Source organism: Phoenix dactylifera, unplaced genomic scaffold (genome assembly GCF_009389715.1).
Source record: "Phoenix dactylifera cultivar Barhee BC4 unplaced genomic scaffold, palm_55x_up_171113_PBpolish2nd_filt_p 000348F, whole genome shotgun sequence".
In the NCBI taxonomy this organism is placed as follows: Eukaryota; Viridiplantae; Streptophyta; class Magnoliopsida; order Arecales; family Arecaceae; genus Phoenix; species Phoenix dactylifera.
Window position 1 is genome coordinate 87,234 of NW_024067806.1, and position 25,187 is coordinate 112,420.

Here is a 25,187-nt window from a genome sequence, read left to right on the forward strand (position 1 = left end):
CTCCCGGGTCGAGATTGGCGCCGACCCGGACCGCCCGGTCAGGGCGGCCTTCCTCAAGGGGGACTTCGACCACACCCTCGGCCGGCTCCCCCTGCCGCAAGGCCACCTCGTCTCTGGCATCAAGGGACTCGACGCTTAGGGCTTCCACGGGCTTCTTCCTTTTGAGGGTTGCTAGAAAACATTGCCGTGCGGTCGGTTGGTCACCTCGGACCTCCCCGATCCCGACCGCTGTGGGGAACCGCATGAGCAAGTGGTACGTGGAGACCACCGCGCGAAGGGCGTTCAGCCCGGGTCGCCCGAGGATAGCGTTGTAGGTCGAGGGAACACGGACGACCAAGAACCCGAGTCGCATCGTGGCTTCTGCGGGTGCGACGCCCGCAGTCACAGGCAGCTCAACGACACCTTCCGCCGGGACAGCGTCACCGGTGAATCCTACAAGGGGGGTGGACATTTTGTGCAACAACTGTCTGGACAAGCTCATCTTTTGGAAGGCCTCGTAAAACAAAATATCAGCTGAGCTTCCACTATCCACAAGAACACGCCTTACATCATAGTTTGCCATAGTGAGGGAGATCACCATGGCGTCATCGTGGGGAGTCTGAACTCCCTTTACATCCTCATCAGAAAAGGTGATTACATTGCCGACCCTCTGCCTCTTTACGACGGCCGTCCCTGACGCTTCCGTCGAGCCCCCTGCGTTCCTCACGGGCCGAGAGCAGCCCCCAGTGATAGTGTGGATCACGCCCGCAACGGGTCGATTCTGCTCCCGAGGCTCCGGAGGAGCCGGGTCGGCCGGACGCGGGTCTGCGGGGGGACGTCGGTCGCTCACATATCGACCGAGACGCCCCCGACGGATAAGAGCCTCGATCTCGTCCCGAAGCTGGAAGCAGTCCTCTGTGTCGTGGCCGTGGTCTCGGTGGTACTCATAGTACGCCCGGGAGGGCCTCTTTCCAGGGATCCTTCGTATCTGTCTCGGGGCCGGGAGGTCCTCCCGCCCCTTGATCTCCATAAGGATCTGGGCCCGGGGAGTCAGGAGAGGGGTATACCGGTTGAATCGTCGGGGCGGAGAACGAGGGCGTGGGGCGCCGTGGTTCTTCGCCGGCGACGGGCTTCTGCGCCGACGCTGGGGCGTCGGGCTCCTCCTCTGGCGTGCCTCTTTCCGCCTTTTCTTCCCAAGCTTTTGTGGGATCTCGGCGGCCTCCTTGCTCCGGTGGGCGGCCGCCTCCTCGGCGTCCGCATACTGGTTCGCCCGGGACAACAGCTCTGGGAAGCTCCGCGGCAGGCGTTTGTCCAGGGAGAAGGTGAGTCTGCCCTTCCGGAAGCCACGCTTCAGGGCTGAAAGAGCTACCTCCTGACTCAGGTTCCGGACCTCCAGCGTAGCCCTGTTGAAGCGGGTAAGATAATCCCGCAGGCTTTCTCCCTCGTTTTGCCGGACATCAAAGAGGGAGTCGGAGACCAGTCGCCGCCGGCTACTGACGGCGAAATGAGTGATGAAGAGGCGAGTGAACTGGTCGAAGGACCGGATTGAGTCAGCCTCCAGCCCGGCGAACCATGCCCTCGCCGGGCCACGGAGGGTTGCCGGAAAAGCTTTGCAGAGAAGGGGATCTGATGCTCCGTGTAGGAGCATAAGGGTCCTGAAACTCTCGACGTGATCCCGCGGGTCCGCTGCCCCGTCATAGGGCTCGATTGCCGGCATTTTGAACCCCGGCGGATTCGGGGTCCGCAGGATCCTCGAGGCGAGCGCCGGCTGGGAGGAGATCTCTAAGTCGGCGAAGGGATCTTTGGAATGACCCTTCAGGACCTGGAGTTGTCGGTGGAGATCGTCCACCCGCCGGTCCAGGGAACGCGACCGGCGGGTGGAAGACAAGGAGCGGCGAGAGGGGGACCGACTGGAGCGCGGGTTCCTCGAGGACTGGGGGGTCTGGGAACGCGCCCGGGCCCGCCTCTCGTACCCCGCGCAGCTCCGGTGGGAAGGTTCCGGCAGAATGGAGCGTGCTCGAGAATCCTCCTCATGCCGGCGCTCCTCCCCATGGGAGAGGAAGGAACGCGGGTTGAGGAGGACAGGCGAACGCTCAGGCAGCGGCGGCTCCTGAGCCTGCTGCGGCGCCCGGGACATCGCACCCTGCAGATTCTGCACCGCCTCCGCGAGGGTGCGAACCTGCTGGGTTAGCTGGTCGAACTGTGCGGCTTCGACCATCTGAATGGGCGGTGGGGCGGTGGAGTGTTGCTGAGAGCGTGTTGGGGATGCAGCGGCCTCCCGGCCAGTGGCGCGAGAGGCCCCGCGACCGGAAGCATTGGAAGCTCCACGACCACCTCGCCATGCCATTACGATCGCTCTGAGATCCGGGCCCTTCCTCTAGCGCCAACTGTTGCTGGTGGTCCAAACCGAGAACGATTGGCATAGCGGTGTGAACGGGATTCCCTTTCAGTTGCTTTGGTTGCGCTCTGCCTTCCGCCGTGAAACCTGCAAACAAGCCTCGCACCACCACCGGGGTAGTGGGGGCCCTCCGACGATCAAGTCAGAGGAGATCGAAGGAGAAGGAGAAGGAGAAGGTAGCAGGTGAGTTGATACTCTGGAAGATATATCTTACCCTTCCCCTTCCCCCCCAGCCTCATATATATCAGGCTGGGGGGTTTTTCCGGGGATTCGTCATCGTGTGGCACGATGGGGCTGCCACTGACATGGCCGTTACAGGGCGTCGTGGGGCAGCGCTGGGTACAGCCATGGCAGGGCATAGTGGAGCTCCGCTTTGTACGGCTGTTACAGGGGATCGTGGGGCAGCGCCGGATACGGCCGTTGCAGGGAGTAGTGGAGCAGGGGGCCGCGGCGTGCCTCAGAGGAACAGTCTGTCGTTGTCGAGAGATTGTCGACTCGGGGTCGGATTGCTGGATCAAGTTCCCCCGTAACACTTGCTATCCTGGGCGTAGTCTTCCTCAGAGGCAGCCGTAGTCTTCCTGGGCGCGCGCGCCGGTCACGTGGGGCATGGTGGCTAAGTTCCCCCGTAACACTTGCTATCCATAATTAGCATGCGTTCGAAACCATGTGCATTTACGAATGCAATATGATGGTTTAGATAGTATGAAGTTTCAGAAGTAGCTCTGTTTCCTCAAAAATATTATTATTATTTAGAAGCATGGAAGTTTCTCTATCTTTTTTATCAACAAGTATGGGAGTTTCTTGAGTCTAATATCTCGGCCAATGCTGCTATCAATATATTAAATCCTATAGGTTGGCGCCTTTGATTTTTTATAGATTTAGTTTTTCCCTTTTTCCAAAAGAAAAGGAAAAAAGGGTAGCATTTGATCAATAAATCTACTCTTGATGGCATGACTACACTTGTTAAGCTGCATGGCATTTGCTAAATTATGCACACCTTCCAATTTTTGTCATAAAAACAAGCAAAAAAAAAAAATAAAACAAGACAAAAACAGACTAATTATCCTATTATGTTATGTCATCAAATGTATCCTACTGGCAGTTTATGTGCAAGGGTATGCTGATTCGACCATCGAGCCATAACCCATTCGCAAGGCACACAAAGATTTTTTTTGCCATTTAACTGGAGAGGATCCTAACTCTTTGTATTAATACCAGCGTCCTATTTTTCCTTCTAGGATAGTTGGCCAAGCTCTTCGCTCTGCACACTGGCTTGTCACTAAATTTTGCTGTCCAATGATAGTTGGCAGTCTTAATTTCTACTTCTCCACAAAGTAGTGCCACATTTTTCTCTTGCTGTAAGTTTGTTAGTAGCTATGGTAACATTCGGCAATAAAAAAATAACAATATTTATTTTCCAAAAAAAAAATACTTAAAGTGAATTTGAAATCTAAATAGCAGTTCTACTGCAGCAGTAGCTAAATAACTATCTTTGCACACATTGTGTTTTTCAATTACTTCTGCATATAGTTAGACTTAGGGTGAAGTCAGGAATTTTCGACAGAGGAGGGCCAAACATAATATGTTATTGCAACAGAATATATTTAATCAAAAGGACATAGAAGTTTCTGTTGACGTGTAAACACAAAAATATATAATGAATATTTTGAGCATGCGTGGACAAATGGAAGAGAAATTATAAGTTAATCATTCATGGTTGATTATTACACAAGTCAAACTCTGTAACGAAGAAAAAAGAATTACAAATAAGCAGGAAGACTTAAAACAGAGAAAGGAAAAAGCCAAAAATCCCTCTCCACCACAAAACCCAGTCCTCTTATAGTTGAAGTATAGAGGTCTAAAATCCTTATGGGATGAAAGTATGTGAAAAGAAAAACCGAGAGAATGTCTAACCTCACAGGATTGTTTTGAAAGTTTATGAAAAAAAATTTCCAGACATCCGGGCGACACGATGACATTCCTGGCAGATACGAAGTCGTCCCTGAAAATCGTTGAGAAGATGCATGTAATGGTTTCCGGGCTTTACTTCAACCCCTGCAAGCAAAAAAAGAGAATAAAAAAATTTAAAATGTCTATAAAAAAAGAACGTCCGACCATAAGAAAGGATCAAACATTGAGTGGAGCAGTTCTATTTTTTGGAGGAAAAAAAAAAGTTTTACCCCAGAAAGCCATTGCTCGGAATGGGGAAGGGGAAGGGGAAGGGGAACGGGAACGGCCCTTTGCTATTGGATGTAGGCGGTCGCTCCTTCGCCTCGTAGTAAAAAAATCGCGTTTTTCTTGCTCCATTGGAAGGTGAGAACCGAGTTCATGGGCTTGCTGGCGCCAGCCAGATGGCACCTATCACCCGATCCCATCAAGTCTCTCGAGGGCAATTAATTGGTGCTACATCAGCCGGTAGATCTCCCGCAGTGGCTTTTAACTAAGTATCACTCCATCTCTTTTAAGGCAATTAATTCTCATAACAAAGATTTTTAACACTTATGCCATCAACAAATCTTTTTTCTTAGTAAATTCTACACTCTTTTTATTGATCTAATTTTCATCAATTTTCTGTCAGTTTGGATGGTTGATTATGTTGTCCACGAGGATGATGGGGAAGCTAAAGAGTTTGGAACCAATCTAGACTGTGAATATATATTAAGAGAATCAGGACAAGTTTGCATGTTCTTACTAGGATGCTACCATCAGCCGTCACATCTTGGAAGGCATATTTCTAGATAAAGTAGAACAAATATCAATGGACTTTACTGATGGAAAATATATCAGACACTCGACCTCAAACAAGGCCGGTGATGTAGATGGGGAGGTGCTGAAACTTGGGAATGATGGCAGCTGAATCTTCTTTTCTCCTTTTTTTTTTTTCAATAGTGGCTGGGGTTTTTCTTGCGGATAGGAGGAAAAAGATGACAGAATGGCTAATTGGGGTTCAATTGGCTCAATTGGGTTGTGCCCGAATGGGGATGGGGCTTGATTCGTGCATGAGAGAGTTAAGACATGAAGGGATTGGGTTGGACTCATAGTAGAATTAGACTAGGGCGTTGAGGGCTTGTTGGCGCGGATGGGGATTAAGAATCCTAATGGGCATGTTTTTCTCGGTCTTCCCCCTGATCCTCTCGGTATTGCTCGGATATGTGCATACATCGTCCCTCGTTGCCTTCGGCTATCTACCCCGGGGTAGGCTTTGCGCCGATGCCCCGATGGGGTGGTAGGGGAGCTGCTGCCGCGGCCGGTGCATTTTGTCATCCGCGTGTGCACCATCGGACCCAAGTAAAGGTCGCAGGCGACTCATCGATGCCTATACTAGGAGCACATGCCGGCCTTCCGCAGGCCCCTAACGAAGCACAATCCGTCTCCGATGAAGCCGACACGCTCGTTCCGCTGCCACGACGCTCGGGCGCCACTGCCGGCCCTCGAGCGGACTCCCGCACGGTGCAGGACCCGTGACCCATCCGAATGGGACGCGCGTCCCAGCCAGCCCCATTCACGATGCTCCTCGGTAATTAAGAACCCCCCGGGGTGTGGCATTGGGGTAGATGCCCCGCTGGGGCGGTAGGGGGCCACCGCCGCAGCAGGCCTTCCGTGCCGTGCATGCCCGTTGGCTTGCAGCGGACGTAATGCACACCTAACGACCACGACAAAGCTGGCATGCTCTTACCTTTGCCGCGGCGCACGGGCGCCCCCGTCGGGCGGCCATATCGGCGACGTACACGGCACTTCAACTTCCTCAGTCTGCCCTCTCGGGATGCGCGACCGGGACGGCCGAGGAGGCAGATCCCGTGCGACCGGGATGCTGCGCTCGGCCGAGCACCCGGGCCTGCGCTCGGCTGAGTGCTCGGGTACGCACGCGGCCTGGCGCCCGGGTGTTGGCCCTCGGGGCTTTGCGGTTCCAAACTCCGCGCTAAGGTTCTAAGAATGAAGATGATGAGGGGACCGTCTTTGATGTGGATAACGCGCTCTCTTCTTGCTGCCTTTGGAACCACGCCTATGCTACTCCAATATAGGTGCTCGGTGATGGGAAAGAATCAAGTATGAGGCTGAATATGAAAGAAAGATGATTCTATTTCAATAGACAACGAAATGAAAAGGACTCTTAGCAAGATCGGGGAGGGATCATGCTTTGCCTAGAACAATCTAAGGGGAGTTGATTTACCTCACCCTAGCCCAAGCCTTGCGGCCGAAATTTCCACCTAGGGGACCTAAGGAACAAGCCTTTACAATGAAGAAATATGATATTTGATAAGATGCCTTGGAAGGGCCCTAATGGCTCCTTTATATAGGCCTAATGCCCATGTGCTGAATAGCTTATTGGCGCCATGCTTTTGAAATTCAAAACTACTCCTATTCAGCCGCATGGGAATTCAAATTGAGGCTGACCCCCTTGTAGCCATGTGCTGAAATTGCTGGATTCGATAGACGCCCGAGATGCACAGCCCGGTTGAGCGGGACGCACGTCCCATGCATGCGCTGCCATGTGTCCGCGGCTGGCCAGATTTGGGATCTTCTTGGTTGGCCTTGTGCTGCCCTTGGGTTGGCTGGAACGCGCCTTTAGTTTGACAGGGGCACGGATCCAGCAGTTGCTTCTTCTCGCGCATCCATGACTTGGCAGTTTGTGCTCCTCTCATCTCGGGGCCTGATGCATCTCGGCCGCCCATGCCTTGGCCCACCAAATCTCTATGGAAGAGTCCACAGACTCGTCCTTTGATTCTGCACACGCTCCTTCCTTGTTTGGTCCCATGCTTGTACTAGAATTTCTGCCATGTGGCCCGGCCTACTGTCTTTGGCCGAGTACTGCCTTTAGGGGTCTTTCCTTGTTTGTTGCTGCGCGTGGACGGTTACCACTTGGCCTTTGACCAAGTCTTCGGCTTGGCCGGTTGTGGCTTTCCTCGCTTGGCCTTCAGGCGCGCATGTGCTAGCTGGTCATGGTTCAATGCGCGTAGGCTTGGACTAATTGTGCTGGTTTTAGCTTGGCTCAATCCGTGCATTTGCCTTTGACCCAATTGCCTTGATTGCACTCGGCTGAATGCGGTATTGGCCAAGCCTTGTGCTTGCTGTGCCATGTCGTGCGCTCGGACCCTCTCTTGTGCGCGCGCGCTTAGGTGTATGCATACGGGCTGGTGCCCCTTGTCATCACCCATGTCCATGCTCACTCTTGGCGTGCACGCAATAGGTTATTGTGCGTGTGTCGGGTGCTGGCTCGGCATGGGTTGGTTGCCTAGCTATGCACCAGCCCCTTCTGGCCGTGGCGAGGTTCGGGCGCACCATGAGGGCGCGGGTGCAGAGTGTCGAGCACGCGTTGGTGCGCGTGGCGTTCGGTCGGCCTAGCGCCTGGGCGTTGGCCTGCCCGGCTGCTGATCATGCGTGCAGTGAGCCATGCGCTGAGTCTGGTGCGCGCGAAGGCCCACGCGCTGCTGGGTGTGCACGCAGAGGGCCGCGCGCTGGCTGTCGGGCGCGCAGAGAGTTGCGTGCTACAGAGAGGCCCGCAGAGGGCTATGTGCAGGCTAGGGTGCTTGTGGAGGGCCGCACACAGGCTATGGCGCGCATGCGGTCGGCCACGCGTGAGCTGATGTGCCCGCGGGGGTTCGTGCGCCTACTGCTGTGCGCGCAGACGGCCGCGCGCCTGCGGTGCGGGCGCGCAGTTGGCCGCGCGCGCCTAAGGCGGGTGCACGCAGTTGGCCGCGTGTGTCTGAGGCTGGATGGGCATGCGGAGGCCCGTGCATTGCTACGGACGCGCGTGGGGGTCCGCACGCGGCTGTGACCAAGCGGGCACGCGGTTGGCCGCGCGTTGCTGCTGGTGGCTCTAAGCCTGCTGTCGGCGAGGTTAGCCACTGCTTGGGCAAGCCTCCAAGTAGTGGATTTGGCCCGTTGGTTAGTCTTAGCCGAGGTTGGCCTCGGCCAATTTCTCATCACCAAGCCTATGCGCCGCCAAGCGCTTGGGCACGCGTGAGCGGCCAGGCCCCCGGGCCGAAGCGCAACCGATTGCGCGCGCGGTCAGGTGCCCCTGCCTAGGCTCGGCCAACCGTGGGCTTTTGCTCGGCTGCATTCTCGAAGTCTGGTGCTTGGGCGCGAGTACGATCTTGCATGTCGGTGAGGATTGGCGCATTGGGGCCGTGTGTTGGGTACCCCGGGACTTGCGGTCCCGATCCCCGGCCCAATCGTCCAAAGGTTGAAGATGGTGTTGGCGGATTGCCTTGGGACCGGCTTTGTGGGTGACGTACTCCTTCTTATTGCCGTGGAACCCTTATCCTAACTCTCTTTATTCCAAAAGGCAACAGATTACAAGGCTGGAAAATAAAGAAAATAAATGCTGGAAACAAAAGCAGAAAAACAATCTAACAAAGGGACATGATGATCCCGATGTTAGCCCAATCTATCGAGGGTTGAATCCCTACGATAGCCCAAGGCCTTCCGGCCGAATTTCCCTATGGGATCAAAGATCAAAAGATCAAAATGGATTAACTTCGCCAAAAGATGCTTACAAAGTGCCTAATGGCACCCTTAACTAGACAAATGCTAAGTGCTGAAATTTCAGCTTATGAGCGGGCTTAATTCGAATTCAAATTCGAAATTAGTAGTGGGAAATTCAAATTTGAATTTGAATTCCAACCTTTCCTTAATCGGCCAAGAGTGGCCTTTATTTGAATTCAAATTACTCAAGCAAACTATCCTTATTTAGCCGCTAATCAGCCATATTTGAATTCAAACTCATTTGAATGGGTGGGCGCCCAATCAATTTAGGAAGGTGCAGATTTGGGCTGGTTTCACCTTCCATGCTGCTTCCGCCAAGTGTCCGTGGTCCCTTGCCATGTGTCGCCCTTTGGTGAAGGTGCCTATTCACAAGGATCAATGATGTGGCGTGCTTCTTTCTCCCACGGATCGATGACATGGCAGCGTGTTGCCCCTTCATTTGGCGGCCCGATGCATCTTGGCCGCCCATGTCCATGCTTGCCGGTTAGCCATGGGAGAGCCAGTTTGGACTCCCCCGTTGATTAGGCATGAACTCTTTCTTGCTTTGGTCGAACCTTCCTGGTTGGGCTGCTGCCATGTGGCTCGGCCAGCTGAATGGGTGCGCACGGCTGAATGGGCGCGCGCAGGGGCGCGCGCTGCTGGGCGTGTGCACGCAGGGGCGCGCACGGCTGAATGGGCGCGCGCAGGGGCGCGCGCTGCTGTCGGGCGCGCGCAGAGGGCTGCGCGTAGGCAGGGGTGCGCGCTGCTGTCGGGCGCGCGCAGAGGGCTGCGCGTAGGCAGGGGTGCGCGCGGAGGGCCGCGCGCGTGCTGCTGCTGCTGGTAAACGCGCGGTTGGCCGCGCGCGGTTGGCCGCGCGCTGAAACGACAATAAATCTCGTCGTTAAATTATTTAAATTTTAATAATATTTTTGAATACTTGGACCTTTCTCATGAACAGATTTAGAAATATATTGATTCTTAAAATTTTGATAAACCACTGCTTCATCTGGTGTCTACGCTGGTGCGCACGTGGTTGGCTGCGTGCAAACTGTGGGCGCGCGCGGTTGGCCGCACGCTGCTGGTGCGCGTGTGGAGGGCCGCGTGCTGGCTGGTGCGCGTGCGGAGGGCCGCGCGCTGGCTGGTGCGCGCAGAGGGTTGCGCACTGCCGGTTGAGCGTGCGCGGAGGTCCACGTGCGGGCTGGTGCGCACGCGGTCGGGCGCGCGTTGGCTGATGCGTGCGCAGAGGGCCGCGCGCGGGCTGATGGGGCGCGTGGAGAGCCGTGCGCCGCTGGTGCACGCGTGGAGGGCCGCGCGCCGGCCGGTGCATGCGTGGAGGGCCGCGCGCCGGTTGGTGCACGCGCGGGTGGCCGCGCGCAGGTTGTGGCCATGCGGGCGCGCGGTTGGCCGCTCGCTGGTGCGGTCGTGGCTGAGGGCCCCGAACCTCACATGGGCGCTGCGGAGGGCCTGTGCGGGGTTGGGTCGACTGCTGCAATGCTTGGCCAAGGTTCGGCCAAGCCTCCAAGCAATGGAATTGGCCTTGAGCGAGGTTGGCCTCGCTTGTCTCGGCTGAAATTTGGCTTGGCGGAGCGGGGTTCGCAACATTCCCCCTCCCTTGGAAACGACCCTTGTCCTTAAGGGTCGAGCATGACTGCGGCTGAAGTGGATCTGCAACAACTCCTCTGTTGTAAGACACTGTCCACTGCTTCTTCTGGCCGCTGATGGTAAACTCCATGATCATGGCTTCATAATCGGTACTGACTCTGCCCAATCTACGAAGCCACGAATGACCAAGGATGACATCAAGGCTCACTAGCTGAAGAACATGCAAATCAACCTTGATTTGTACTCGTTGGACATTGAGGTGCACCTCCTTGATGATGTTGCTGCACATAATCTTTTCCCCACTTGCCACTTTAACCTCTAATGGCTCAATGGGTATGCTCCGTAGTCCCAATTTCTGTTGAATTACTGAACTAATGAACTTATGGGAATAGGTGTTGTCAACAAGAAGTGGTACCTCGTATCTGTCGATCCAAGCCGTGAGCTGCATAGTAGTTGGTCGCTGAATATTGATCACCGCCCATGTGGTTATCTTGGCATCCTCCTAGCTATGGATTGGCTCAATGTGGTTTGAAGAATCTGGAAGAAATCCGCTGCTCCTTGGTGGTGCAACAAATTTCGCAGTCGCAGAATTTTCTGCACTAAAATCTGCAGCAGGTGTGTCTTCTCTTTGCAACTGAAGATCCACTGTAAAATCACCTTGTTCCTTGGCTGCATTGGCTGAGGCTTCTGTTGCAATAACCTAGGTTGACCTGCCCTCGGTTGCTGGAATTTCTGAGGTCAAAGACTCCTCAGCATTTTCACTCACAATGGGCGCAGAAGCTGAAATTTCTGCGCTCATGTGTGCAGAATTTTCGGGTTGAGCAACGGCTGAATCGCTGTTCACCTGAAACATGATGGCTTGACTGGATTCTTCAATAGATATTTCTTCATCTCGGGTTGCGGTTGGAGTGAAAACAGCAACTTTTTCTTTTGATTTTGCTGCGTGTACTGCAGTCGAAATCTTCATGTAACCATGTGCTGAATCTGAAATTTCAGCAACATGTTCTTCGGGCTCTTCGTTGCTGCTGTCGACATGGGCTTGGCCGGATGAACATTTGTGGCCTATCCTCCACATGGCGCTGCACTTGAAACACAAACCCCTTTTGGTGAAGTCCTGCAACTCTTCGTTATTCAGCTTCTTGGCCGCAGGTGGCTGCGGTTTGGAGATGCTTGCAGAATTTTCAGAAATGGCTGAAATTGCTGTGGTTGCTGGAACAGGATTCTTGGCCTTGCTGCTGAAGTTTGGTAGAGTATTTGTAGGTTTTCTTGGCCCCTTCTCTTGAAGCTTTGGATCCCTAGAATCACTCTTATCATAGACATCACCAATCAGCCCTTTCTTCCTTCTATCCATGTGCTCTCTCCGGCCTTCAAGCCTTTGAGCATGGAAAGGATCATCTTCGGATTCGGTACTTTCATCATAGTACCCCTTATATCTCCTTTCTTCCACAACACTTCGGCCTTCTAATCTTCTCCTTCTACTCATATTCTCCCTTTGATTTTCTCTCATGTTTCTTTCTCCCTCATTACTTTTTTCTGCAATCAGCCTCCCTAGCCTCTCTATGTTTTCATTAGCTTCTCTTTTTATGGCAGCCAAAGAGGTTACCAAATGTCCTAACACCCGTTTAACTTTGGCTTTGTTGTTTTCAAGGGTTTCAAGGAAACGTTGTGGGCTAAATGAACCACTATCCGACTCCATGAAATCCTACCCCTTACAATCAATATAATGAAATAATCCCCTACAAATCGGATCTCACCAAGTGAAAACAATGAAAACTTAAATCTGAAAAATATATACGTCACCTCTTGAGATCGACCTTCCGTGGTTCTCGAGAGCCCAATGATCTCCTCGAAGTCTCTCAATGAAATCTTGAAGTAGAGTCTTCGACGAAGTTTCTCTTGGAACTTCTTCCGACGAAGCTCTCAATGAAAGCACCAGTGTTGGGTACCCGGGGACTTGCGGTCCCGATCCCCGACCCAATCGTCAAAAGGTTGAAGATGGTGTTGGCGGATTGCCTTGGGACCGGCATTGTGGGTGACGTACTCCTTCTTATTGCCGTGGAACCCTTATCCTAACTCTCAAGGTTGATGAGTGCGGCAAGGTGAGATTCAAACACAAATGGGGATGGATTGAAAAACTCTCTTTATTCCAAAAGGCAACAGATTACAAGGCTGGAAAATAAAGAAAATAAATGCTGAAAAGAAAAGCAGAAAAACAATCTAACAAAGGGACATGATGATCCCGATGCTAGCCCAATCTATCGAGGGTTGAATCCCTACGATAGCCCAAGGCCTTCCGGCCGAATTCCCCTATGGGATCAAAGATCAAAAGATCAAAATGGATTAACTTCGTCAAAAGATGCTTACAAAGTGTCTAATGGCACCCTTAAATAGACAAATGCTAAGTGCTGAAATTTCAGCTTATGAGCGGGCTTAATTCGAATTCAAATTCGAAATTAGTAGTGGGAACTAATTCGAATTTGAATTTGAATTCCAACCTTTCCTTAATCGGCCAAGAGTGGCCTTTATTTTAATCCAAAATTTGAATTCAAATTACTCAAGAAAATTATCCTTATTTGGCCTCTAATCAGCCATATTTGAATTCAAACTCATTTGAATGGGTGTGCGCCCAATCAATCTAGGAAGGTGCAGATTTGGGCTGGTTGCACCTTCCATGCTGCTTTCGCCAAGCGTCCGTGGTCCCTTGCCATGTGTCGCCCTTTGGTGAAGGTGCCTATTCACAAGGATCAATGATGTGGCGTGCTTCTTTCTGCCACGGATCGATGACATGGAAGCGTGCTGCCCCTTCATTTGGCGGCCTGATGCATCTTGGCCGCCCATGTCCATGCTTGCCGGTTAGCCATGTGTGGAGTGATTGATTATAACCCTATTTGATTTTGATGAGCTCAAAGCATTTGAGTATATCTTATGTTTACTAAAGAATTCAATCTAGTATTTCAGTAAAATTCTTGTAAATTTATGGTTAAGTGTCTCTAGATTTGGTTCAAGACATTTTGGATAAGTTAAGAAGTCAATTTGAACCAAAGTCTGAGACTCGAGTCGACTCCAGGAGATTACGAGTCGACTCCAAGCGTATCATAAGCACTGGCACAGGCTCGAGTCGACTCCTGTACATTACGAGTCGACTCCGACTGAGAACAGACAGACGAACAGAAAGATCCAACTCAAAACCTGTCAACGAGTCGACTCCTGAAGAACGCGAGTCGACTCCGATACTGCCGAGTCGACTCTAGGGGAGTACGAGTCGACTCTAGGGAGTTACAGACAGAAAGACAGAGAAGTTATTTTGGACCCTGAGAGCCGAGTCGACTCCTGAGGAACTCGAGTCGACTCCGATGGTTGGCAGGTCGACTCCAAAGGAAGCGAGAGTCGACTCCCAGTGTGATACAAGGCAAAAGTCAGAGAGCAACTTTCGAACACTGAGAGCCGAGTCGACTCCCGCAAAGTCCGAGTCGACTCCAAGGCAGCGCTACCCCAAAAAGACAGAAGACTGTTTTTCGGATACTGAGAGCCGAGTCGACTCCGAAACAGTTCGAGTCGACTCCATGACGGCACGAGTCAAAAGACAGAAGATCGGGAGTTCGGACTCTGAGCGCCGAGTCGACTCCCAGAATTTCCGAGTCGACTCGAGTGAGCAAAGTTGAAGAATACATCTATGGATTCCTTGGAATGAGTCGACTCCAAAAGTGCCAGGTCAGCTCCAGACTTTGGGGAGTCGACTCCGGGTTAAGTCAAGTCGACTCCCAGTCGAGAAGAGCACTTTAATTCAAATCCGGAACAGTTGCCGAGCCGACTCCAGAAAAGCATGAGTCGACTCCTGCTGCAGCCGAGTCGACTCCAGATCGCGCGAGTCGACTCCGATCCCAACGGAAACATTGTCAGGATGTGCAGAATGTGCAGAACGGCTAGAAGATTGTGTCTAACGGCTAGTTTCCGTGGGGAATGGCTTAAATAGCCACAGAGAACTGTAGCAAGGTAGAGAAGCGACATTCCATTCAAAGAAAATAAGAAATCTTCATCTACCAAAGGTTTTCAAAGGAAAAGAAGGAAGAGGGGCCATTAACTCCATCCAACCAACTCTTCCCAGCATTATAGAAGTCTCCTTCAGTCTTCAAGTCTTCAAGACATTCAAGAGGAGACCCCAAGTTCGAGAAGCCCTCCTCTACATCTTCATAAATTCGTTTGAGGGCTCTTAACTTCTCTCTTATTTATATCGCTGTATATCTACTTGTTTAGAAGCTTCATTTTTCTGTTCTTTGTTCAAACCGTTTGTTCCTTACTTGATTCAATCAGGAGATTGAATCAAGGGTGTAAAGGTTTGTTGGTGAGCCTAGGTTGAAACCAACGTGTAAGGGTTTGATTGTGATCTCGGAAAAATAATCGGGTGGTTCTAGTCGGTGAGCCTGGGAAAACCGACCGAGTTCGTTGTGATCTCGTAAAACAACAAGCTAGGTTGTGAGCTTGTAAAACAACCGGCTGTAATCCGAGGGGTTATAGTGAATTCCCAAGTGAGGCTTGGGGAGTGGACGTAGGAGCAAGGGTTAGCTCCGAACCACTATAAATTTTCTTGTGTTTCTGATTGTCTTGTTGTCTCTTACTTTCATTTTATACACTGCACATAGCATCTAATTAATCCACTTGCAAAAAGCATTAATTAGTTATTCACAAACCTTTTAATTGCTATAATTATTTTAAGACCCAATTCACCCCCCCCTTGGGTTGTCTATCTGGGCACCAAGTGGTATCAGAGCCGGAACTCTATTACCCAAAGAGTAAAAGATCAAAATGACAACCCCATATGGATCTTCTCACATTGAGGGCCAGTCCACCCATAGACCTCCATTTTTTAATGGATCCGACTACTCATATTGGAAGGCTAGGATGAGAATACTTATCCAAGCCCAAGACTATGAGATGTGGACCACCATACTAAATGGACCATACATCCCATCCATTTATGTAGAGGGTGTCACTGTACCCAAGCTTGAAAAGGATTGGGATGACAATGACATAAGGAAGGCACAACTAAATGCCAAAGCCATGAATGTGCTTTATTGTTCTTTAGATAGAAATGAATTCAATAAAGTCTCTACTTGCATTTCTGCAAAAGAGATTTGGGATAGACTTGAAGTGACCCACGAGGGCACAAATCAAGTAAAAGAATCCAAAATAAATATATTAGTTCATAAGTATGAATTATTTAAAATGGATTCTAATGAAACAATCACTTGCATGTTCACTAGATTTACTGACATTGTCAATGGCCTAAAAAGCCTTGGCAAAAATTATACTAATAGTGAGCTTGTCAGGAAGATTCTTCGTTGTCTACCAAGGTCATGGAAAGCCAAGGTGACGGCAATCCAAGAAGCCAAGGACTTAAACAAGCTGCCACTCGAGGAGCTACTTGGATCCCTCATGACACATGAGCTAACAATGAAACAACACAATGAAGAAGAGTCCTCTCACAAGAAAAAGGTAATAGCACTAAAATCTATTTCCACTAACAAAGATTTGTCTTGCAGCAGTAGCAGTGAAGAGGAAGACAATGAGGGAGATGATGATGAGGCTCTCCTTGTAAGAAAATTTCATAGATTCATCAACCGGAAGAAGTCCTCTCATCAAAGGAGAGGCCCCTCAAGCTCCTATCACACGGATAAAGGTAAGGAAAGGGAAAATGAGGGGATCGGATGTTATGAGTGTAAGAAGCCGGGGCATTTCAGAGCTGAGTGTCCTTTGCTGAAGAAGGGGAGCAAGTACAAGAAAAAGAAAGTCCTCGTCTCCACCCTATCGGACTCCGATACATCATCATCATCATCGGATGAGGAACAAGAAGAAAAGGCCAACCTATATTTTATGACTAACGACAATGAGGTAACATCCGAAACACATTTAGACTTTACCTTTGATGAATTATATGATGCTTTCAATGAATTAATGGACGAGTATAAGACAATAAACCTTAAGAACAAAGAGTTGAAACTAACTAACCAAACTCACCTCCGTAAGTACGATACATTAATTAATGATAAAGATGTTATCATTAAAGAAAATTCAGAACTTAAGACAAGCAACCAAATGTTAATTCAAAAGACTAATGCCTTAATTAAAGATAATGAAAGACTAACCAAAGAAATATTAGAACTTAAAAATAATAAACAAATCATAAAAGAGAGTCTCACAAAAGACCTAAAAGGACTAAAAACAGAAAAACAAAAATTAGCACTAGAACTTGAAAAGTACAAGCCTTTTGTAGAAAAATTTACATATAGCTCAGAAAAATTAGAAATGATACTTAATAGTCAACGAGCTGTGTTCAATAGAGCTGGTTTAGGGTATAAACCTAAAAATAAGCAAAAGCACCTTAGTAATTTCTTTGTAAAAGCAGGGAAAAGCAAAACTAAGAAAATAACATGTTTTTGCTGTGGAATATTAGGACATAAATCAAATGTGTGTGATTATAGAAAAGAAAAAACTAAGAGAAAAATTAAAAGGGTTTGGGTTCCAAAAGGAACCAACATTACTAACCATGAAGGACCCAAGAAAACTTGGGTACCTAAAATTGTATGATTTGCTTGTGTAGGAGTGTCTTGCAGCCAAGGTCGACAAAAATTGTTGGTACTTGGATAGTGGCTGCTCAAGACACATGACGGGTGACAAAGACCAATTCTTCACCCTTGAGCCTAAGAAGCGAGGTGCTGTGACATTTGGAGACAATAACCAAGGTCACATCATTGGTATAGGTAAAGTACAAATCACCCCTTCAACCTTTATTGATAATGTTAGATATGTTGATGGTCTTAAGCATAATCTACTTAGCATTAGTCAATTGTGTGATAGAGGTTTTGATGTTTTGTTCAAACCATCTTTATGCATCATAACCAACTCAAATGACAACAGTTTAGTTTTTAAAGGAATAAGATATGGGAATGTGTATGTAGTAGACCTTGAGGATCTTGCCAAACATAACCCATGTTTAGTTGTTAATGAAACTAAGGATAATGATGCTAGTTGGTTATGGCACCGTAAGTTGGGTCATGCAAGTATGGACACAATATCAAAACTAGTTAAAAGAGATTCCGTGATAGGTTTGCCAAAACTAAAGTTTGAGAAGAATAAAATATGTGAAGCTTGTCAATATGGCAAACAATCAAGGAACTCATTTAAATCCATAAATTGTGTCTCTACCTCTAGACCTCTAGAACTACTACACATGGATCTATTCAGACCAACTAGAACCACAAGTGTAGGTGGAAATAAATATGGTCTAGTTATTGTAGATGATTTTTCTAGATATACTTGGGTCATGTTTTTAGCTCATAAAGATCAAGCATTTTCAGTATTTAAGAAATTTCATAAGGAAGTAACAAATGCTAGAGATACTTCAGTCATAGCTATTAGGAGTGACCACAGAACGAAATTTGAAAATCATCTATTTGATGAATTTTGTAGTAAAAAGGAAATATCTCATAATTTTTCTGCACCTAGGACACCACAACAAAATGGAGTTGTAGAAAGAAAAAATAGAACCCTAGAGAAAATGGCTAGAACCATGCTATGTGAAAGTAACCTCCCTAAGTACTTTTGGGGAGAAGCCATTAATACCTCATGTCATATATTAAATAGAGTTTTATTGAGACCCATTATAAAGAAAACACCTTATGAACTTTGGAAAAATAGAAAACCAAAAGTAAACTATTTTCATGTCTTTGGATGTAGGTGTTTTGTTCATAATAATGGAAAAGATAATCTAGGTAAATTTGACTCTAAATCTGATGAGGGTATATTTTTGGAGTATTCTACAACTAGTAAAGCCTATAGAGTTTTTAATAAAAGAACCCTTATTATTGAAGAATCTATACATGTTGTTTTTGATGATTCTAGTGATATCTCTTCTAGCAAGAGAGTTGATCTTGATGATGATGCTGAAATTCTTGAAGAAAAGATTGATGAGATGACATTACAAGAAGATGAACAAAAATTAATTGGAAATGCATCATCAAGCCAAGAGGCTATTGTGGATCATGGGCTGACTAAGGCTTGGAGGTATGCTCATGGGCATCCTAAGAAATTAATTTTAGATGATCCATCTCAACCTGTTAGGACTAGAGCATCTCTTAGGAACTTAAATAATCATCTAGCTTTTGTCTCACATTTTGAACCCAAACACATAGAAGAAGCTGAAAAAGATATAAATTGGATAAATGCAATGCAAGAAGAACTAAACCAATTTACTAGAAACAAGGTATGGAACCTAGTTGAACGACCCTCTGAATATTCAATTATAGGTACCAAATGGATATATAAAAATAAACTTGATGAAAATGGAATTGTAATTAGGAATAAGGCTAGACTAGTAGCAAAGGGCTATAATCAAGAAGAAGGTATAGATTTTGATGAAACCTTTGCTCCTGTAGCTAGACTTGAGGCAATTAGATTATTACTAGCATTCGCATGCTCTAAGGATTTCAAATTATTTCAAATGGATGTAAAAAGTGCATTTTTGAATGGGTATATTAATGAGGAGGTGTATGTAGAACAACCTCCTGGTTTTGAAAATCATCAATACCCTAATCATGTGTATAAATTGAACAAAGCACTTTATGATTTGAAACAAGCACCTAGAGCATGGTATGAAAGACTTAGCAAATTTCTACTAGATCATGAGTTCTCTAGGAGAAATGTAGATACAACACTATTTTTAAAGAAGAAAAACAAAGAAATGTTAGTAGTGCAGATTTATGTTAATGATATTATTTTCGGTGCTACTAACAATCGCCTCTGCGAAGAATTTGCTGACTTGATGCAGAGTGAGTTTGAAATGAGCATGATGGGAGAGCTGAACTATTTCCTCGGACTTCAAATCAAACAATCTGAAGAAGGGATCTTCATCAATCAAGCTAAATACATCAAGGAGATGCTTAAGAAGTTTGATATGGAGGGAAACAAGTCAATCAGCACACCCATGAGCTCATCATGCAAACTAGACCAAGATGAATCAGGTAAATCTGTAGATCAAAAGATGTATAGAGGTATGATAGGATCTTTATTGTATCTCACTGCAAGTAGACCTGATATCATGTTTAGTGTATGCATGTGTGCTAGATATCAGTCTAATCCTAAGGAATCTCATCTAATTGCAGTCAAGAGAATCTTTAAATACCTAATAGGAACAAAAAATATAGGTTTATGGTATTCTAAAGAATCTAGCCTGAACTTAATAGGATACATAGATTCAGACTTTGCTGGTTATAAACTTGATAGAAAAAGCACCAGCGGGTCATGTCAATTCTTAGGAGAAAATTTAATCTCATGGTTTAGCAAGAAACAAAACTCGGTTGCATTATCTACTACTGAAGCTGAATATGTTGCTGCCGGGAGTTGTTGTGCTCTAATCATGTGGATCAAACAACAACTGGAAGATTATGGAATTAAACAAGATAAAATTCCCATTAATTATGACAATACAAGTGCTATTAACTTAACTAAGAAACCAATTCAGCACTCAAGAACCAAACACATTGAAATAAGACATCACTTTATAAGAGATCATGTACTGAATGGTGATGTTACACTTCAATTTATTTGCACTGATGATCAACTAGCTGACATCTTTACAAAACCCTTGAGTGAAGAGAGATTTAGTGTGCTTAGGAGAGGATTAGGAGTGATTGATCCATCCTAGTGATGTTCTCTTCTAGTTCATTGATTTTGATGATTAGGTTGTGTTAAATATAGAGTCTCTCATCGATGATTATCAAATCAGATCATAAACTTAGTGATTATCCCTTGTTTGGCACGAAAATAGCATGATTTTTAGGTGCGTGCCAGAGTTCGAGTCAACTCGGATACGTTTCAGAGTCGGCTCATGAGGGGGAGTCGACTCGCACATAGATAGGAGTCGACTCGAGGTCGATGGCATCATAGGGGGAGTCGACTCGCGCATATTTTAGAGTCGACTCGAGGTCGAGTCGACTCGCGACTTACTGGAGTCGACTCGCGACTTACTGGAGTCGACTCGCGGTCGGGAATACGATGTTTTAACCCTAATTGAAGCGTTTAATCGACACTTCTATTCACCGCCTCCACTGTTCACAAACCCTAGAGCCGTCTCCGACCTCCATTAGGATTTTTCCGTCGAGCTTCTTCTGACCATTAGGTTTTTTCCCCCTCTCTAGGTCTACTATGCCTCGTAAGGTAGTTGTCCCGAGCCGGAAGAGGCCCCAATCCGCGAGCGGCGCCGAGCGACGGTCCAAGGCTCGGAATGATCCCGTGAGGCCACAACCTCCGGTTCATTCCCCGCCGAGGCCGGTTTCCTCGCGTCCGTGCGCCGGAAAGGCGGTCTCCACCGGGAGATATGTCAACTTCGACTATCTCTCCCGGGAAGGCTTCACTATAGGGCATAGGTTGAAGGCCCAAGGACTAGAGTTCTTTTGCTCCCTAGATCTCCCCACTTACCCAGGGCTAGTTAGGGAGTTTTATGGGACAGTGTCTAGGGGTAATGGTGGAATACAGGGAACCGTAGCGGGTGTCCCTTTATTCATTTCAGAGGATTTTATAGCACAAATCCTACATCTTCCCCAAGTATGGGTATTTCCTACTCACCCGGCCGATAGGACTGAGGCCCTTACGGCCATATTAGGGAGTCCACCCCAGTCCCCACTAGATGAGGTGTCCGCTAGTTCACTATCAGTTGAAATGCGGCTCCTCTTGAGTATTATTTCTAGGACCCTGTTTCCTAAGACCGGCCGCTTTGACTTTGTATCCGAGAGGGACCTAGCCCTCATGTATTACATTCTCCAAGATACCCCAATTAACTTCCCTAAGCTGATCTACAAATACCTATATGAGCCACTAGACAAACCTAGGCTCACCCTTCCATATAGGATGTTGTATACCCTGATTTTTAGGAAGTCCGAGATCCCCATTCCTGAGGGGGAACTGTTGGGAACCCGCCCATGCCGCTGATATTTCAAAAATTTTTCAGATGGCAGCGGAATCGGCATGCACGGGTTCGACGTTCATCGCATGAACGTTGTTTCGAGACCTTTCGTAATTAGGTAAGAATTAAAACTTTTAAAACTAATAGGAAGATCAAATCTTCACCTTGCGCGGGTAGATGATCACCGCGAATCTGAATTCGTGGTTTTAGGAAGAGGGTTCGCTTGAAGCCGTTCAAACGTCCGGCCTCTACGGGTATCCACACGAAGCAGAGGACCGATCAAAGCTTTCTTGTCTCCCCGGGGTGCTAGCTCCCTTGCAGAGACTTCTTTGATGGCTGATCTCTTCTCTTTCTTTCAACTCTTGAAAGTGCTTGAGAGGAGGAAGAAGAAGAAGGAACTCAAGGAAGAAGAACACAGCTTCTGCAGCCTTCTTTCTTTTCCCTGCGTTGGAAGAAGGATTGGAGGAAGAGGATGACGCCAACGCTTGGACCTTGCTCTCCCTTTGCTTGCGGCTGAACCAAGGGGGAAGAGAGGCTGGTGGCGGCAGCAAGAGGAGGAAGAAAAGGCTTCACCTAGGGCGCCGGCCCTAGTCCTCTTTTAATAAGGTTTGGAGCTCCTAACAATTAGGAGCTCCAAGACAATTTTCCAAAGAGGGGGCGCCGGCCCCCCTCTTCTTCATGTCGCCCTAGCCTTGTGAGAGGGGCTGATGTCCCTCTTACTTGGTTAACCTAATCCTCTTCCAAAGAGGATTAGGTGCCTCTCTCATGGTTTAATCCCAATCCAATTAGGATTAGCCAATTGGGTTCAATCTATGCTAGTCCTAATCCAATTAGGACTTGAATGAACCATGACTCAATTGAACTCTTCAATCCTAATCCAATTAGGAGTCATGTTGATTCATTAGATTAATAATTAATTTAGACTTAAGGAATCCTAATCCAATTAGGATTTGTTTAATTTTAGTCCTAATCCAATTAGGACTTTATTTGAATTCGAAGTCCTAATCCAATTAGGATTTCTAGGAATCCTACTCCAAGTAGGAATCCAATTTTAATTCAAAGTTCCTAATCTCATTAGGATTGTAGGAATCCTATTCCATGTAGGAATCCCAGTCCTACTCCAACTAGGATTTCCAGTCCTAATCCAATTAGGACTCTAGGAATCCTACCCAAAGTAGGATTCTTGTTTCAAGTCCAATTAATTAATTCCCTTTCCTTCTTCAACTTCTTATCAATCAAATTGATTACTTGTGATTCCTAATCACGATTTCAACCATCGGATCGGTCAATACTTCTAGTGTGTGTGACCCCATAGGTTCTATTCTGACTGGTAGTGAGATATATTGTGATCTCTATCACTATATCATTGAAAACTCCTTTCAATGGGTTGGAACGATTCCAACTCAACTCATTAGGGTTTATCGATCATCAAGATAATCCCTATGAGTCCCACCATCCACCAGTGACACCTAGCAGCATGTAGTGGCTACCCAGCAGAATGGAAAGATGAACCTCTAGGTGCAGTTAACATGTGATACAGTCCTACTATCGTGGATCCCTACAGGACGGAGGTCATGGACAACTCGTCAAACCCCATCGTCTGTCATATGTCAAGATTTATTCGACTTGAGTTCGATAGTGGAAAACTCTTTCTCCACTTTACTGCCCTGGCCAAGGTCTTAGAACTCAGTCTAACAAATCACATAGGATCACTCCTCTTCTATCAAGGTCGATAGATTCCTTGTAGGTGCATACCCTACTCCTACAGTGAACCTACTGCAGCCAATCTACACTGCATGGACCCATATGGCTAGAGACCATGTATGTGTGCAGTCAAACTACAATAACCTCACTGTGAGTAGCCGAAGCACCGCAGGTCAAAGGACCAGTCACACTACTGCAACATCAAGTAAGTCACTGACGAGTGGATAGACATCCAAGTGACTTCTTGTCTTGGTCACGCTCAGTACCCTTGTTCTCTAACAAGCACCTGCACTATCACTTCAGTGTCCCTACACTGTGGACTCAAGTCTCGTCCATCCAGAAGGAAAGTGATCTGTGCACTGATCGGATCGATCACCGTCCTCGTGATGATCCATTGATCAGGAGCATTTAGAAATTAATCACCAATGATACATGGCTCAAATTCTCAACTCTTGAGAATATGTATCATCATCTTATTAATTTCTTGGACGATTCATAGACACATAAATAATATGAATGAAAAGATGCCTTTTATTTATTCAATAATAAATAGTCAAGTACAAAATTATGTCCCTAGAATCAACAATGTGTCAGCCAAATTGGCTTCTAGGGCATACATCTAACAATCTCCCACTTGCACTAAAGCCAATTGGTCATATATCTTAGGCCCATCTTCTCAAGGTGGGCTTCAGTCTTTTGCTGACTCAGCTGCTTAGTGAAAGGGTCTGCCACGTTATCCGCGGAGTCTACTCTCTGCACCTCTACATATTTCTTCTCCACATAGTCGCGTATGAGGTGAAAGCGCCGCTCTATATGCTTAGACTTCTGATGAGACCTTGGCTCCTTAGCAAGGGCTATGGCGCCATTGTTATCGCAGTAGAGTGTTATGGCATCTGATGTCATCACATCCAGCTCTGCAATGAATTTCTTGAACCAGAAGCCTTCCTTAGCAGCTTCAGAGGCGGCGATGTATTCGGCTTCCATAGTAGAATCAGCAATGATCGGTTGTTTAGAACTCTTCCAATTCACCGTACCACCATTGCACAAGAACACGTATCCAGATGTTGACTTCCTGTCATCGACATCAGTCATGAAGTCTGAATCTGTGTACCCTTCTACCTTTAACTCTGATGATCCTCCAAAAACCAAGAATAAATCTTTAGTTCTTCTCAAGTACTTAAGAATATTCTTCACAGCTGTCCAGTGTTCTTCACCTGGATTCGACTGATATCTGCTTGTGACACTCACAGCAAGAGCTATATCAGGTCGTGTACATAGCATGGCATACATGAGGCTTCCTATTGCTGATGCATAAGGAATCTTGCTCATGCGTTGAATCTCCTCAGATGTGTTGGGGCACATCTTCTTGGAGAGATGAATTCCATGCCTTAGGGGTAAGAGACCCCTCTTGGAGTTTTCCATGCTGAACCTCTTCAGCACCTCCTCTATGTACATCTTCTGTGACAGGCCAAGCATCCTTTTAGATCTATCTCTATAGACCTTTATTCCCAAAATATAGGATGCTTCCCCAAGGTCTTTCATGGAGAATTCTTTTGACAACCAGACCTTGACCGAGGTTAGCATGGGAATATCATTCCCAATCAGGAGAATGTCATCTACGTACAGTACGAGAAAAACGACAGCACTCCCACTAACCTTTTTATAAACACATGGTTCTTCTTCGTTTTTGATGAAATCAAACGTTTTGATTGCATCATCGAAACGAGTGTTCCAACTCCGAGAGGCTTGCTTTAGTCCATAGATGGACCTTTGCAGCTTGCAGACCTTGTGATCTCCATCACTGGAAGTGAAACCCAAAGGTTGTTCCATATAGATATCTTCATCAAGATATCCATTCAGGAAAGCAGTTTTCACATCCATCTGCCAGATTTCATAGTCATGAAATGCTGCAATGGCAAGCAATGTCCGGATGGATTTTAGCATGGCTACAGGTGAAAAGGTCTCCTGATAGTCAATACCTTCGCGCTGACTATACCCTTTCGCCACAAGCCTTGCCTTATAGGTCTCTACCTCTCCATCCGAACCTATCTTCCTTTTGTAGATCCATTTGCATCCAATAGG

General features: G+C 47.4%; 1 protein-coding gene across 1 annotated transcript in view; it reads right to left on the minus strand.

Annotated features, from left to right (window-relative positions):
- The window catches only part of LOC120103881 (replication protein A 70 kDa DNA-binding subunit B-like), a 39,128-nt gene extending 34,312 nt beyond the window's left edge, over positions 1 to 4,816 (minus strand). Inside the window, exons 1-2 of the mRNA XM_008806691.4 lie at positions 4,558 to 4,816; positions 4,359 to 4,432 (exon numbers count right to left, since the gene is read on the minus strand). Coding sequence (XP_008804913.2) covers positions 4,359 to 4,432; positions 4,558 to 4,684 — 201 coding nt within the window. The 5' untranslated portion in view covers positions 4,685 to 4,816. The remainder of the gene's footprint in view (positions 1 to 4,358; positions 4,433 to 4,557) is intronic.
- Positions 4,817 to 25,187: the final 20,371 nt, after the last annotated feature.